At 39.1% G+C, this 16110-nt stretch overlaps 1 protein-coding gene across 3 annotated transcripts in view; it reads right to left on the reverse strand.

The window, feature by feature from the left end:
* The window catches only part of PCID2 (PCI domain containing 2), a 25225-nt gene that overhangs the window by 8554 nt on the left and 561 nt on the right, over positions 1–16110 (reverse strand). For 2 of the 3 annotated variants that reach the window (XM_019644775.1, XM_019644773.1), the window contains exons 2-7: positions 10740–10829; positions 9583–9656; positions 7965–8030; positions 6955–6996; positions 5713–5767; positions 2329–2432 (exon numbers count right to left, since the gene is read on the reverse strand). In XM_019644775.1, coding sequence (XP_019500320.1) covers positions 2329–2432; positions 5713–5767; positions 6955–6996; positions 7965–8030; positions 9583–9602 — 287 coding nt within the window. In that variant the 5' untranslated portion in view covers positions 9603–9656; positions 10740–10829. Of the gene's footprint in view, positions 1–2328; positions 2433–5712; positions 5768–6954; positions 6997–7964; positions 8031–9582; positions 9657–10739; positions 10830–15291; positions 15331–16110 lie in introns of all 3 variants that reach the window. The other variant, XM_019644774.1, reaches the window with a different exon arrangement.

Here is a 16110-nt window from a genome sequence, read left to right on the forward strand (position 1 = left end):
TGATTTTGTTTCTTGGGTCTATGCCTAGGAGTGGAAGTGCTGGGTCATATGGTCACTCTGTTTAACTATTTGAGGAACTGTCGTACTGCTTTGCAAAGTGACTGCACCATTTTATAGTCCCACCAGCAATGTATGAGGTTTCTAAATTCTCCACATCTTTGTCAATGCTTGTATTGTCTGTCTTTTTTATTCTAGCCATCCTGGTGGGTGTAAAGTGGCAGTTCATGGTGATTTTGATTTGCATTCCCTTAGAGACTAATGATGTTAAAAATCTCTCATTGACTTACTGGCCATTTGTTTATCTTCTTTGTAGAAATATCTATTCAAATCCTTTGCCCATTTTTTAATTGCATTATTTGTCTTTTTATGGGTGAGTTGTAATAGGCTTTATATATTCTGGATACTGGACCTTTACCAGTTATATTATTTGCAAATATTTTTTCCCCATTCTATGGTCGTTTTTTACTTTTTGATAGTGTCCTTTGAAGCACAAAGTTTTTAATTTTGAAGTCAATTTATCTATTTTTTCTCCAGTTGCTTGTGTTTTTGATGACACAGCTTAAAAATACAAAACAAAAAAAGCCAAAATCCCATTGCCAAATCCAAGATCATGATCATTGCTGTGCAGGAATACAAAGAGAATTCCAACTCTCCACATAATAAATATTTACTGAATGCTACCGTAGAGTGAGAGGCACTATGTGAAAGCAACATATGTAGCCTTCTGGACTTTGCAATCGAATAAACATCATCCAAATAACTACTTTTGGGGTTTTTGTTGTTGTTGTTGTTGTTTTTTAGCTGAGCCATCCTGCTACCTGTTGGCAGCTCAGGGGCTGCTCAGCTCGGGCTGGACTCGAACCACTGTTGCTCAGAGCTCAAACTCTTGAGCAAGCTCTTAACCAACTGAGCCACTCGGCCGGCCCTCAAATAACTACTTTTGATAAGTACAATGAATACAAAGCACAGCCTGCTATGAAAGTTTACAAAAGGAGAATTGCATTTACTCTGAGGTTCGGTGGTGAGAAGTGTTAGAGAAGCTGAAAGCTGTAAAATGAGTGGAGACAGCTGGATGAAAAGCTGGGGGGGCCATGCCAGGCAAAGGAAACAGCATTTGTGGAAAACCTCAGCAGGGGAAGTGTCCCAGTACCCTGAGGAATAGTTTTGGTTGGAATGTTTAAGGTGGAGCTGGTGGGGACAGTGGTGAGAAATGAAAAGCTGGAACACTTTCTGGGGACAAGAGATTTTGCTTGTTTATTTACATATGAAAAGCTTTACTTTTTTTTCTTTGCTTTACAATTTCCTAAAATTCCCCAATAGACATGATTTTATCATGGGTGAAGAGATGGAGTTTCAGGAGAAAAACAGAAACCCTAAAGTACAATCAGATGGAAAGTATAGAATTAAAAAATAAATAGTGAAATAAATAAATAAATAAATAAATAAATAAATAAATAAATAGTGACCAATACTAGTCAACTTGAAACCAGGTCAACATAAATTATCCAAAATGAAAGAGAGGGGGAAAAAAAAGATTAAGAAATAAACAACCCATCAGTGCCCTGTGAAATAATATCCTACAGTCTAACTTACATGTAATTGGTGCTGCAGAAAGAGAAGGGGAAGAATGGGACCAAAAAGTAGTTGAGGAATGTAAAAAATTAAATAAATTTAAAAAATCTAATAAAAACCATCAACTCAGAGATCCAAGCAGCCCAAAGCATCCCAAACATGAGAAATACAAAAACTTGTAATTACATCAGGGTCAAATTACTGAAAGTCAAAGTGAAGAGAAAAAATAGGCAGAGGAAACAGACATTATATACCAGTAAACAGTGATAAGAATAACAACTGATTTGTCATCAGAGACATAAGAAAGATGATGGAATGACATTTCACAGTGCTAAAAGAAAAAAATGGTCAATGTAGAATTCTTCATCGAGTAAAAAGATTCCTCAAAAATTAAGACAAAGAGTTTCAGAAAACTGAAAGCTTAGAGAATTCATTATCAGCAGGCCTGAACTAAAAGCAACATGCTAAAGCAGGTTCTCAGAGTAAAGGGAAATGGTACCAGATAGAAACTCAGATCTACAGGAAGGATTAAAGAACTCCAGAAATGGTAAATTTGTGGGTAAATGTAAATTACTATGTTTTTTCTCTTATTTCCTTATAGAACAATAGACTATTTAAAGCAAAAAGAAAAGAAAAGAAAAGATTACTGTGGTTTTACAACATACGTAGAAGTAAAATAAATGTCAACAAAGGATTGGAAGGGGCAATGTGCTGTGATAGGAGACTGGCAATATCTGTCTCCGAAACTTTACTCACGTGTCACTGGCACAGACGCGGAAACAGCTCATCAACAATTCAGCTGCTTTTTCCAACATGTCCCCAACTTTGCTTTTTCCTTTCTTTACCAACTGCTGATCTGCCTAATAGAATATAAAAACATTTGCTTTTTATTTCTGCTAGAATCCTTAATTAAAAAGAAAATCACAGTGCAGCTAGAAGCAAAAATGGCTACAACTAAGAGTCAAAGTCCCAAAAGGTCCTGGAGGAATCATCTAGTCTATACTATGGTATTTTTAAAAATTGAGAAATCTATAGCTTATTCCAACTCTTCCACAAATCAAATCTCTCTTCAAACAATTCAAGCTACTAAGTCAGTCACCAATTTTTTAAGCCTGCATCACATGTGGCCCTGCACTGCTAAGCCTCTTCTTTCCTCAGTCCATGACTTTCCCATCTCCTATGCATAGCTGGTCAAAACCCTTGAAACACACTTTTGATAGCAAAGTCATTACCAAGTTTGACTCTTCCCTTGTTTTGAGGATAGGCTTGTTTAAAGAGAACCAGTTTTCTCCCACTCATATTCTCCCTACCACAGTTTCTCCAAGTATGGTCTATGAACTCCTGAGAGCCTTCAAGATGCCTGCAGATGATCCACATGGTCAAACTATTCTCATGATAACACTAAGCCACGATGTCTTTTTATCATATTGACACTTGGATGGATGATGCAAAAACAATAGGTGAAACCACTGGAGCCTTCCCAGAGGCACCAGCATGAACTAGCAGTCATCATAGTCTTAACACCATGCACCTACAATCCATCAGTCAACCAACCAATAAAGCTAATTTCACTTTAAAATGTCTTTAATGATGCAGTTAATAGTAACTTTATTAAGTCTTGGTTCTTGAATACATAAATTTTTAATATTCTTTGACAAAATGGGAAATATATACAAAGCACATCTACTGCACACCGAAACGAAGTATGATCGTTATTTTAAGGGCAAGTACTTGGGCAGCTGCTGGAGTTGCCAGCTGGACCTGCCAGCTGGACCACGGAACAAATAGCTGATTGACAAGCAAAACAACCCAGGCATGGGTAGATGGAGGGACATATGCTCGAAAGTGAATGAAAGAAGTCTGTCATCTCCAGGCAAACAACTGATGGTACTTGTTGCCAATGACAATATTTGTGCTTTCAAGAAAAAAATAAGAATTTTGGAAAACTTGTATAGTCCACCATGAACTTGGCAGCTTTCCACTACTTCCAAGACTTTCCTGATGAGATCACTGTAGATGAACAAACATAGAGCTTTTCTGATTTGGGGTTTTTTACATAATGAAATACATCAACATTTGGAACATCTGCATAACTCAGTGAATTAAAATTTTCTACAAGTTCAGTGAATGTTACAGAATCATGCAAGTGTAAGAGATCCATTCAAAGTGCGTGACATACCAGTGGATTTTGATGCAGCAGTGGAAAAAGGTCACTGCTATGCTTCAGAGACCCACACTGTAACTACCCTTTTGAGTTTTGGTATAGCTCAAAGAAGAGTATCTACAATTATCTGAAAAGGCTACTAAAATACTCCTCCCTTGTCCATCTACATCTGTGTGTTGCCAGACTGTCTTCATATACTCAACCAAAACAACATATTGCCACAGAGTGGATGCATTAACAGATATGAGAATCTGGGTGGCTTTTATTAAACCAGACATTAAAGAATTTAAACTGTAAAAGAATGCCACATTCTTCTTAGTACATTTTGTTCATTCTAAAAGTATATTTTTTATTTAAAAGACAATTATGTTACCATGTAAAAGTTTTATTATTTTAAATGAATATTAAAATTTTTCCCAATTAAAATTTCTAATGCAGTAATTATAGATAAAACATATATAAACAAAAGCTTTTGGGGGTTTTCAATAATTTTTATTTAAGTGATAATATTTTTCAGTTCTAAAATTTCCATTTGGTTCTTCTTTATATACAGAGGGTGCCCCCCAAAAAAGTTTACACGTTTTAAGAAAGGAAAGAACTGTATCAAAATTGTAATACAATGAATAACGCTAGTATTCATTTGATTAACGCTATCTTTTGAGCGAGCGAATGTCATACTACACATTGCTACCATAATTCAACTTCGAAAAGTAATACATATAGAGATAACATCTCTTAAAATGTATACATTTTTTTGGCACTCCTGGTATCTTCTACTTCTTTGCTGAGACTATCTACCTTTTCATTTGTTTCAAGCAGGTTTGTAATTGCTCCTTTAGGCTTTTTTATGATGGCTGGTGTAAAATCCTTATCAGGGAATTCCAACATTGTGTCATCTCAGTGTTGGTGTTTACTGATTATCTTTCTTCATTCAGAATCTCAAAAGGCTAAGATTTTCCTGATTCTTGGTATGATAAGTGATTTTCCATTATATCCTGGATATTTGGGGTATTATTACTTTACAAGACTATGGAACTTATTTATCTTGTTTCAGCAGGCCTCCACCGATGCCAAGCTAATGGAGAAACGGGGGCTCCACCTCTTTGGCATTGGGTGGGGTGGGAGGTCTGGCTCCCCATGGGCCTTGCTGACAGGGTGGTGGGGACCTGCAGACTGTGTGTGAAATACAGCAGGAATTGCTAAAGAGCTCTGTCCTGATGGGCTGCTTTCCCCCTTCCTGCTCTGCTTGGGGCTTCCTCATCTCTGCTTGTTGGTGTTTCTGGGTTTCTAGGACCCAGGCTTCTCTGGGACCCAGGCTACGACAGACAGGAGGAAAAAAGGAAATGCAGAAAATTCACTGCATCTTACGAGTCCCTGTCCCCTTCTTCTCTCCACCTCTCAGAGCCATATTGGTTTTTAAATTCCCAGCAGAAGGAATGGGAAAAATGTGCCCACTCCATGTTGTCCAGATTCAGAAATCATCAATAATTTTTAAAACTGTAAAGGCCCTTAGGGTCAAAACCTTGAGAAATGCTGCTCCAAAACTGGCTTATACTGACCCCTAAGGATCTTTACCTCCTCATACCAGAGAAACCCTTAGCTGTTGTCTCAATTTACATTAAGGTGGAATTCCTTAAGATAGGGGACAGGTTACATCTAAACAGCAAAAGAGAATGAAGGATGGCTCATCTATTATTGCTCTACCTCCTTTAAAAAAGTCACATGCCATAAATGGTTAACCATACATAGAAACAGCTCCTTCTATAGCTACAAGGTGAAAATCAATGTTTATTTAAATCTGTTCACATCAACCCAAAAAGAACAATTAGTTAAGATATCCCGTTCTGTGCTCTCTATACCAGCTATATCCCAACCCCCACTCATTCCTCAAAATTTTGAAAGAATGACATGAAAACAAGCAACAGACAGATACCAAGTCTGGGTTTTAAAACAATTGTGATAAAAATTGAACTTACATTATTGGCAAATATTCGAAGATCAAGTGCTACTGCATACATAACAGGCAGAGCCCTACAGGGGCAAAAAAGCAAGTGTGTTTAAAAAGGCTATGAGGTCAGAGTCCATTACCAGAGGTGGGAATGAGACTGTCATCAAGGGCTATTACTCAGAATGGGAGTCGGTACCCCTCCAAAAATCCAATGGCTACTATTACCTTTCTCACCTTCCATCAGTAGAGGCTGCAGCCCCGGGGCTCTGATCAACATGAAAGCCAGACACTGGAGGGCTCCACACCCACTGCCCCAGACCCTTCTCAGAAGCCTACATCCTGATGCATCTAGGGGTCCTCAGTCCTCAGTCTGAGGCAGGATCTCCTCACAATGTTCTCAGGACATCCTCCTTCCCCTCAACTCCCTATCATTATCCAAACAGCTCCATTAAAACAAGATGTGGTTTAGTAAGGTTTCCTAATAGCAACCAGAGTATGCAGTAGACAAATGTTATAAAACAATTTTTTAAAAGTCTAGTCGGCAGTATTGGTCTTCCTTTCATGGATAAGATAATCCTTCGCTTAAAAATGGGGTGGTTAGGGCTGGCCGAGTGGCTCAGTTGGTTAAGAGCTCACTCAAGAGTGTGAGCTCTGAGCAACAGCGGTTCAATTCCCGGCCCGAGCTGAGCAGCCGCTGAGCTGCCAACAGGTGGCAGGATGGCTCAGATGAAAAAAAAAGGGTGGTGGGTTTTTTTGTTGTTTTTTTTTTCCAGTAAAAGTATTTGCAAGCCTCCAGTTATTTTAGTACAAACAAATTCTCAGTATTTACCTAGTTTGTTAATAAATCCAAAATCATAAAATTAAGAATTAGTTTGGTAAGCAATTTAAAATGGCCCATTATGTATCATATCGCCAAAAATGAACTGTAGTTGATCTACCTCTTTTGTCCAAGTTTAAAACCTAAAGCAAGTTCAAAATTGACCATTAAAAGGAAAAAAATAGTATTCAGTAAATATTTGGGGGCATGAAAGAGTTGAAATAAAAATATTTCCCATTTATATAAACGTACTGCAAATAATCTGGCTGATCTGCCATTTAAGTTTACATTGGCTATTAAAACTCCATTATCCATGTTTATATTATTATGTCACTACATGATGTTAAATGTCCACATGGAAAACATAATATATATTTATTTAGAATAAAATTTTTAAAAGTTTCTGCTAAAAAATTTTTTTGCTAATTTCTAGCTGTTTTTGTTCATACTTACCAGTTTTCTTCTTTGTGGGCCTGAAATGCCCGTAGGAATGATGTATTATATTAAGGAAAATATAGCATATGTAATTCAAATAATGCTACAAATGATAAGAATAAAGAAATAGAAGAATTCTAAACTTTAAGGAGTATAGCTCACTATTTAGAAAATTATGTGAACTCACAGCAGTAAGTTCTTAAGGAAAAAGTGTATAAGCCCACTTATAAATATCTGAGTATCATAAGTAAGGTATAAGTATACTAAATGTATTTATTTCATACATACTTTCTCCAAAGTAAGAAAAAGGAAAAAGACTAGTTATAAGATTTTTTAAACTGGCAATCTCAAACATTTTATTTGGTTTCTCTGAGCCCAGATGATCATAAGTTATAAGTAATGGGCTGTAGAATACGTAGTATAAAGCTTAGTTCATGATTACAGAATTCTTGAATTCAAAGGAGACTGAGCAACCAACTCCCTTTTGTGTATACTTAAACAAAATGGTTAAAAAATAAACAAAGTAAAGTCTAGAGATACATATACTTTAATGAGACACTCAGTAATTAGTGCCTTAGCTATGAGATAACACTTAAATGATTTAAATCAGAAAATGGCTTAAGGTCTTCAGTGACAGCAATTAAATGACAATGTGTGTTGAATCCACTCTTGTCCATCTCTACTTGGGTTTTGGAGTTCTGATATTCTGCCAAGGGGACTGAATCAGTCCTTGTAACAATACTTAATGCCTTAAGGGCAGCAAATTATTATTTTTCACAAGAGAATTAAATAAAATCCTTAATCATAACCCATGCCCTTCCTTACGTAACGGGATGGCAATCTTAAGAGCTATGCTAAATTTAAGTACCCGAGTAAAACAGCTAAATTAGTTTCTCTTCCAAAAGTTTTTAGTTCTTTTCTAATCAAAAGGATGAATAAAATTGGCCCAATGTTTCAAAGTCTTAAACCCCAAATAATCTATCGTATCTGTTATAAATTGAACTTTTGACACAAATGACAAAAGATATTGGACGATGACAGTCTGGCATTTGTATGCCTCTATGAAGTCATGGTTCCCCACTGAGTAAGTGCACCTGAAAAAGAAACGTTGGAGAATGAGGACAGAGGCAGCAGAAAGCGCATTTACAGGATGAAAACCTAGAAGTGAACCAGGTAGACCACACATCTTACTTCCATCACAAACACCCTAGTTCTCAGCTGATCTTGGAGTGAAAGCTGGACCATCTGCTTTACAGACTACAAAAGCTGAAGGAAGAAACACACAAAAAACTACTTGAAGTAAAATGTGTTGGAATAAGATGAAATCCCACGTTAAGTTTTGAGACTACTGTTTCAAATCCCAGAAGGAGAAACCTAGCTGCCAGCAGGTTTTATTAGTAACATGCACTGATAACACGGTATGGCACTTCTATTGTATCAATGGATGATGACCCTCTAACTAGATGCCCAGCTGGGTAGTCAGTATCAGCTCATCACCAAATCTGGAATCCCATGGCACAGTGCAAAGAGACAGGAAATCACAGGGTGCTTCACGCTACAAAGAACACATTGGCACTCCAGCTTTGTAACAATGTCACAGGGCTACCCCACCTTGCCCCCTGCACGCCTGCCTGCTCCAAAACACGGGAGGCACTGCAGGCAGGAAGGTAATCAAACACCACACGCTTTAAGGATATAAAACTTTGCCTGAACTGATGGTTTAGAGAGAAATGTGGTAGAAATGAAATATAAATAAAAAGCAGTATTTCATTCGCTTTCTCTGCTCTGATTTCTTTCCCAGTAAGGCAAAGAGGTGGGCATGTTTCCATGAAAAATCCAAGTCAATGGTGGGCTCTACACCCTATAGATGATGTCATACAACCAACATGATGACTATCAAGTGATTTCTTTTATAGTATCACACAATACACATATGAAGACACATGATCACAATATAATTTTAACTTTTAGAAACATACATAATCCTTGAAATGAAAAACATGTTGAGGGCCGGCCGAGTGGCACGATGGTTAAGAACTGGTTTGGGACGCCAGAGGGCCCCGGTTCGGATCCCACATATGAGGGCCAGTGACACTATCCTCCACAGCTAAGATGCTGAACAACAGCTCAACCTGGAGCTGGGCTGCTGTGAGTCGCTGGCGACGGCGTAGGCTGCAGCCCCTGTGGCAGTGGGTTGCCATGGGCTACTGTGTGTAGCCAGCAGCCAGCGTGAGCAGCCAGCAGCTGCAATGAGCGGCCGTCCAGAAGCCGGCGACTGATCTGCCTCGCCTGGGAAGAGCACAATGATGGTGCCAACTTGGGCCAGTGAAGCGACGTCCTCCACAACTAGACTGAAGAACAAAACAACAGCAACTCGTCTGTTCCCCTTCCCCAATTCCCCAGCACTGTTCCCATCCCCCAATTCCCCAATAAAAAAAATCTTAAAAAAAAAACACAAAAACATGTTGATTAACATTTTAAAGTTTTTTAAATTTCAGTTTTCACAGGTTTTACCAAAGTAAAATTATAAACACACTTTTCTACTTTTTCAAAGTAAATCATTCACTGCTTCAAGCATTAGATGATGTTAAATAAAATCCCTAGTCAATTCAGCAATTTCAAGATTTGCTTGTTTTACTTCCTCACCTTAAATGAGCTGCAAACATTTCATCATAAGGGGGTTCCAAAACTTGTTGACACTTCTCTTCTGGAGAGGCCAACTAAATTAAATAAGAAAAATGGCAAAAATAAAATTAACAGGCATGGAAAGAATGCAATGTATAGAAAGAGATTTAAACAAACCTGTTTCAAAAGAATTTACACTTTATAGTTAATAGTAACACTTTACAACTTAGCACTTCTAAACAAAAGGTTCATTACTTCAACAAATATTTATCAAGCATGAACTAGGTATAGCGCACTAGATGAATACATTTTCTCTACCACAGGCTAGGAAATAGTCTAGGCACTTTCATACGTGTCTTAATATTTAACAGCCAGCTAGTTAAGAAAGATTTAGTAAGTAGCTACTATGTGCTTAATAGATAAGGCATATAATACCTTACATAAATAAGGTCTAATGAGTCAAAGATGCCATGTTAGGAATCACTCCTTAGCTGCCTGGTGATAGAACCAACCTCTCTGTGTCCTGGGCTAGACTAGCTGACATTTATTTCTAACTCTTCCTTTCTTCTCAATGGCCAAATTTTAGATAATATGAGCATCACAATGGATTGTATATAGCACATTGAATTAAAAGGAAAAAGAAAGGAATTAATGAGTCTACTCTGATACTGATATAATTTACATGTAAATGTGGAAGGGGAAAAATAATATCAGAAAAATCATCATTTTCTACACTCGCTAGTGAAATAATTGATTCAGACAATGGGCACCAGTGAACCATCAGATGGACGGTTAACAGGGAATTTTATACTGAAGAACTCAGTCTTAGAGTACAAATGGGCAAACGGACGTGTGTGCCTCATGCAATAGGAAACACATAGCACCAACTATGGAGTGTCTGGCCAGCAAGCTGAACCTGAGTCTCATCAAGTCTCTGGCACTCATTTCTATTTGGAGCAATGGTTTTCAAAATGTTCTGTATGTTAGAACTGGCCGACTTGAAATTTAAAAAACAAAACAAAAAAAGCCTGCTTCTACTCCAGACTGGTTTACATAGTTTGAGGTGTAGCCTATACACTGCCAAATATAATCACCAATATGTAAGCTCAAACTCTAAATTTCTCTTAGGAAGCCAGATACCCTGTAGCTCTTTCTGTGTGTATAGTCTTTTCACATACCTGAAGCCGTGGGTTGGCAACATGAGGATGCTTGAAAGACACCAGCTCCGCACAGGATGCCCCGTCTCTGGTGTCGATTGCTTCATAGACCTGCATTTGAGAAGAGAAAAGCTAAGCAGAAAATAAAACACTCTATTCTAATAGAACCTAAACTACACATGGTATACCACTAAAAGTCATTTTCCCTACTTCAAAAGGAGTCAGCATAATCAAAATATAACAAGTCAATATTGTCTTTAGCCAGCAAACAATAACTACATTTCAAAATGCAATCTTCTGGAGGCAAATAAACAGATGACTTACTGTGAAAAACAATTTAAGGCCAGAATAAGCCAGTTTATTATTTGGTTATTAATGAAGATGAATTATTATATTAGTTTTACTCAGTCATACTAGCAAACATTTGAAAATTCACTTACACAGCTTAAGGGAAAAGAAAGAGCTTAAAACCACATATTTCCAAAATTCAAAAGGCAGTTCTATTCAACCTAAATATAAAAGAAAAATAGGATGGCAATGGCTAAATGAATGGTGTCACAGTGTGCTGTGAAAAAGAATAAAATAAATTTACACATAATAACATGGGAAAGTCTGCAATATGCTTATTGTTAAGCAAAAGAGAGAGAGAGAGAGAGAGAGAGAGAGAGAGAGAGAGAGAGAGAGAGAGAGAAAAAAGAAAGAAAGAAAGAAAGAAAAAAGAAAGAAAGAAAGAAAGAAAAGAGTCACAGGAAAACTGTATAACTTGATTTGGCAGAAAAAGACAAAGTATGTATGACATGTAATCACAGGAAGAAATGCAGGGCCCCACACCACACCAGATGACCCATTGGCCAGTGGGGTGAGGGCTGAGAAGGTTTTTATCTTATATATTTCTATACTGGAAGACTGTATTACAGAATACATTTGTAATTAGAAAACCAAATGTTATTTTTAAATTATATGTACCAAAGATGACATAAAAATCCTAGTAATGCGAGTTGAAAGCCATAGGGCTGCATATACAGTGTAATTTATCTACAATAAAATTATATATGTAAACTTCATGCCCACATAAGACTCTGACTAAGGACATCATAAAGACAATATCCAAATGGTACACACACGAGAAGGTGCTCACATCTTACCCATAAGTGAAATTCAACAAGATACCTCTACACATCCACCAGAAGAGTTAAAATTGAGAAGGCTGACCATACTAAGCACTCCAAGAATATAAAGTGACTGAAACTCTTACACATTGCTGGGGAAGGGTGAAGTGGCATCCACTTTGAGACACTGGTATGCCTACTAAAGAGAGCATACACCTACTCCACCTACTCCCCCACCCAGTAATCCTATGCCCAGGCCCCTGCAGCCAGAAGAAATGGGGCATAAGACACCAGGACACCAAGAGGATCCAACTTCCCATCTGTTGTACCACTCAGGGCATCAACTGGGAAAGTTTACACTACCCTATCTAATGAAGACTTTGCCCCTTGACTATTCAACAAAACTACATAAGCACTTACATTTTGAGCCAGCAATCCCATTTTTAAGGATTTACTTTACAATATGAAACAAAAGATATTTGTGCAGGGTTACTTGTTGATGTATTCTGAGTAATCACAAAATACTGGTCCCATCAGTGCCCCTGCCTCAAGGAAGCTGATAAAGGATGCCAAAGTTCCCATCATGAAGGTGTGTGTGCGTAGGAGGGAAGCGGGGAGAAGAACAGGGATGGTGACAGATTATCTTAAAGAACTGATCCATCCCTCAGTGGGTGCTAAGATAATGGGCAACCCAGTCACCTGCTTTAGTCACTGTTAATATGTCATGTCCTGAAAACTTTGGCCTTTTCACACCTCCCACTGGACCATGCAGCTGGACTCCAGGTGAGCCCGTTTAGTAGTGCCCCTGTGGGCCTGGTCTAGGGACTGCAAAGCTCACCAGGTGAAGCTCTTTGGCCCTGGGCACTCCTAGGAATAGTTCTCTTTCTTGGCTGCTGCTGATCACCTCACATCCTCCAGGCTCCAAGCTGGTCCATGGGGGAATCATCTACTCTGGGAATTCAGAATTCCTCAAATACATTTACTAGTTCTGTTCCCTAAAAAAGCCTAGAAATAATAACACCAGTGGCAATGAGCATATCTAGCACTCAGACTGGTTTTCTAAATTCCATTCCCCACTAAAAGGAACCAGAGTTCCCTGGAGAAATAGCTGATCCAGTGCTGGGACAGGAAAGGAACTAGGTGAGCCTGGAATAGATACATTGTGCCAGAAAGCAAAGCAGGGCTCAAAGAAGGCTGAAGACGTATCAAAAAGCCACAGAAGCCAATTTGAAGGGGCAATCTAGAGGCCAAATCTGAAACAATTTGAGCTTCAAAAAGAATAATAATATTCTTAATATTGGTATAGATTATAACTTGGCATAAAAAATAATCCACAATAATACTTTTTAAAAGAGGGGCATAAGGAAAAGCATTCTTAACTGATGAAATACTAATGTAGAAAAAATGATAGAAAGTCACCACTTGGCAAATACTAACGAAATAACTAACTTGGAAAAGGATCAGAAATGCAAGCGGAAACCATTTTGTGAGTCTTGGGGAACAGGGTGCTCCATGGTTCTTCTAGTCCATCCAACAAATTACAAAGAAAAAGGTGCCTTGACACTGGAGCAATCTGATGGACGTCAGTGAATCCACTTAAACAAGTGAATCAGTATCACCAGTGTGTGCCTCCTGAGCTGAGGCTATGCGAAAGCCACACTGTCAAGTTTAACCCAAATCGAATCATTAGGAAACAGTCACAGGCAGATTGCGAGGCATCTACAAGTTAACTGGCCTGGACATTAAAAAAAAAAAAAAAAAAGTTAAATGTCATAAAAGGCCTCTCCTCCCCCCCCCCGCCCCCCCAAAAAAGGCAAGAGGACTCTTTGAGACTAAAGGAACTCAAGAGCAAAAAAATAAAATGCATTATGTGATCTGACTGGACCCTGGATTTTAAAAAAGAGGTTCTAAAGAACACTATGGGGGGACATGGAAAATTAAACTATGGATTGTATATTAGAAAATAATGATGTTAGTATTGATGTTAAATTTCTTGGGAGTACTAAAGGCACTGCAAGTTATACAGTGGAACAGCCTTGGTCCTAGGTGAATGTATGGTAAAGGACCATGGTGTCTGACTTCCTTTCCAATGGTTCAGGGGGAGAAGTACACACATGCCCAGAGGGAAGGATAAAGCAAACCTGGTGGGCCAGGTGAGGGGTATACACATCTTCACTGTACTTTTTTTCAACTTTTCTGTATGTTTGAAAATTTTCAAAAAAGTTGGAGAAAAAGAAAAATTTTAAATGTAAGGAGTTTTTAAAAAGCAACTTGCCATTTGAAATAAGCATTTGTAAAATGGACTAAAGAATGAAATAAAGGACACTAAAAAATTACACCAGCCCTCTGAGATACTAGAAATGTCAAGACCCACCTCTGGGAAAAAGTATATGCAAACTGATCTTTTTCTAAGTAGAACAACAATTTTGAAAGTAGAACATGTGGGAAAATGTAAGATAAATTAATTCAACCTGTCCCCTCCAAATAGAAACTAAACTGAATGCCTGTTAAAACTCCAAGCACTAGGGGCTGGCCGAGTGGCTCAGTTGGTTAAGAGCACAAGCTCTGAGCAACAGGGTCACCGGTTCGATTCCCACATGGGCCAGTGAGCTGTGCCCAAGATGAGCTGCCACTGAGCCGCCAACAGGTGGCAGCATGGCTCAGCTGGTGAAAGAACGTGCTCCTAACAACAAGGTTGCGGTTTGAGTCCCGCATGGGATGCTGGGCTACTAAGATTGAACATGGCACCTTGAGCTGAGTGGCCACGAGCTGCCTATGGGCAGCCGAATGGCAACTGGACATGGGAGCTGAGCTAGCTGTGCCCTCCACAACTAAGATTAAAGGACAGCAACTTGGCTGTTCCCCTTCCCCAATTCCCCAACACTGTTCCCCTTCCCCAATTCCCCAATTAAAAAAAACAACAAAAACAAAACAAAACTCCAAGCACTAAATAAAAAGGGCCTCAATAGTCACAGACAGCCTTCCTTAGGCCTCTCGAGATGGGTGTGCTAGCACCCAAGGCCCAAGGCTCTGATTGCTGGCTCTTTCACTTGAGCTGCTATTCAGGGCTGTTTAAGTAGCAGGTCACCTTGAGAAATGAAGTAATGTCTCCCCCTGTCCCCAATCCTGGACAAAAGCAGACTAGCTTACTGCTTGCTATAAAATGGGTGGATTCCCCAAAGTGCAGTGTTTTTCTCTTGATGCATGTGCAGGCACCCTTCTGGGCCCATGACATCATGAGTGGGACTTGGGATCCAGGGGAACCAATACCAACATGCTGATGCCATGTTGCTTGCTATGCTGAGCAATAAGGTCCTTGGTCTGTGACCCAGGAATCACATGTGTTCTGCCAGCATCCATGAAACTAACAGAACTCATTAGCTTATGAGGGGGGTAAAATCAAACTCCAGACCCAACAGCTATTAGGAAGTGATCACAGAGAAAATGGGAAATAAAAGACATACCACTCACTTGTCCACATGTAGCTGCTGGCTGAGGATGTTCTGAAAAGTGTCAAATAAGGAATGGAGATATATCCAAGTTGACAAAGTCATTGAGATTCAAGAAACAATAATAGACTTTGGAAACTAGGAAATAGGCAAGTTTTGACGAGAGCAGGAAAAGTTGGCTGGAACTTAAGCTAACAGAGGCAGTGAGCTTCGTGTTAAGAGCATGAACTCTGGAGCTGACCTCCTGGTTTGAATGTGCCACGTACCTGCCAGTGACCTTGGAAAGCCACTTAACCTCCTCTGTAAAATGGGGCTCGCAATGTACCTACTGCCTCCTACATAAACAGTGATAACGAGTTACTGTATACAACAGTGCCTCGTTCTTAGTAATATTCAACAATTCAACAAGCACTATCGTTCTTCTCATCATCACCCCAAATGGTTTCATCAAATAAGATAGACAATTGAAGGAGATTCTCAGCGTGCTCTTCTGAGAATGCAGAGAACAAGACCAAGCGGTAGTTTGGTGAAACAGGACTATGAAACAGAGTCAGACGGACCAGCAGGAAACCTAACTTGACTCCTCACTAGAATGAGTAGGTCTGAGCACTGGCAAATCACTCAGCTTTACCACCCAGACTATGGGCGAGCTTCACACCCTTCTAGTTGCCTCCACTTATCTGGTCGACAAATTACATTCAGCGTCCACATGAGTAAGACACCAGTCAAGCATCCTGAATAAAGAATGCCTACACAAGGGCTGCACCCACTACTACTTCGCGTGGTTAACGGGCCCTTCAGCATCCGCTAGGACTAAGACCCGCACACCCGCGC

The sequence above is a fragment of the Hipposideros armiger genome, unplaced genomic scaffold, assembly GCF_001890085.2.
Source record: "Hipposideros armiger isolate ML-2016 unplaced genomic scaffold, ASM189008v1 scaffold_91, whole genome shotgun sequence".
NCBI lineage: Eukaryota > Metazoa > Chordata > Mammalia > Chiroptera > Hipposideridae > Hipposideros > Hipposideros armiger.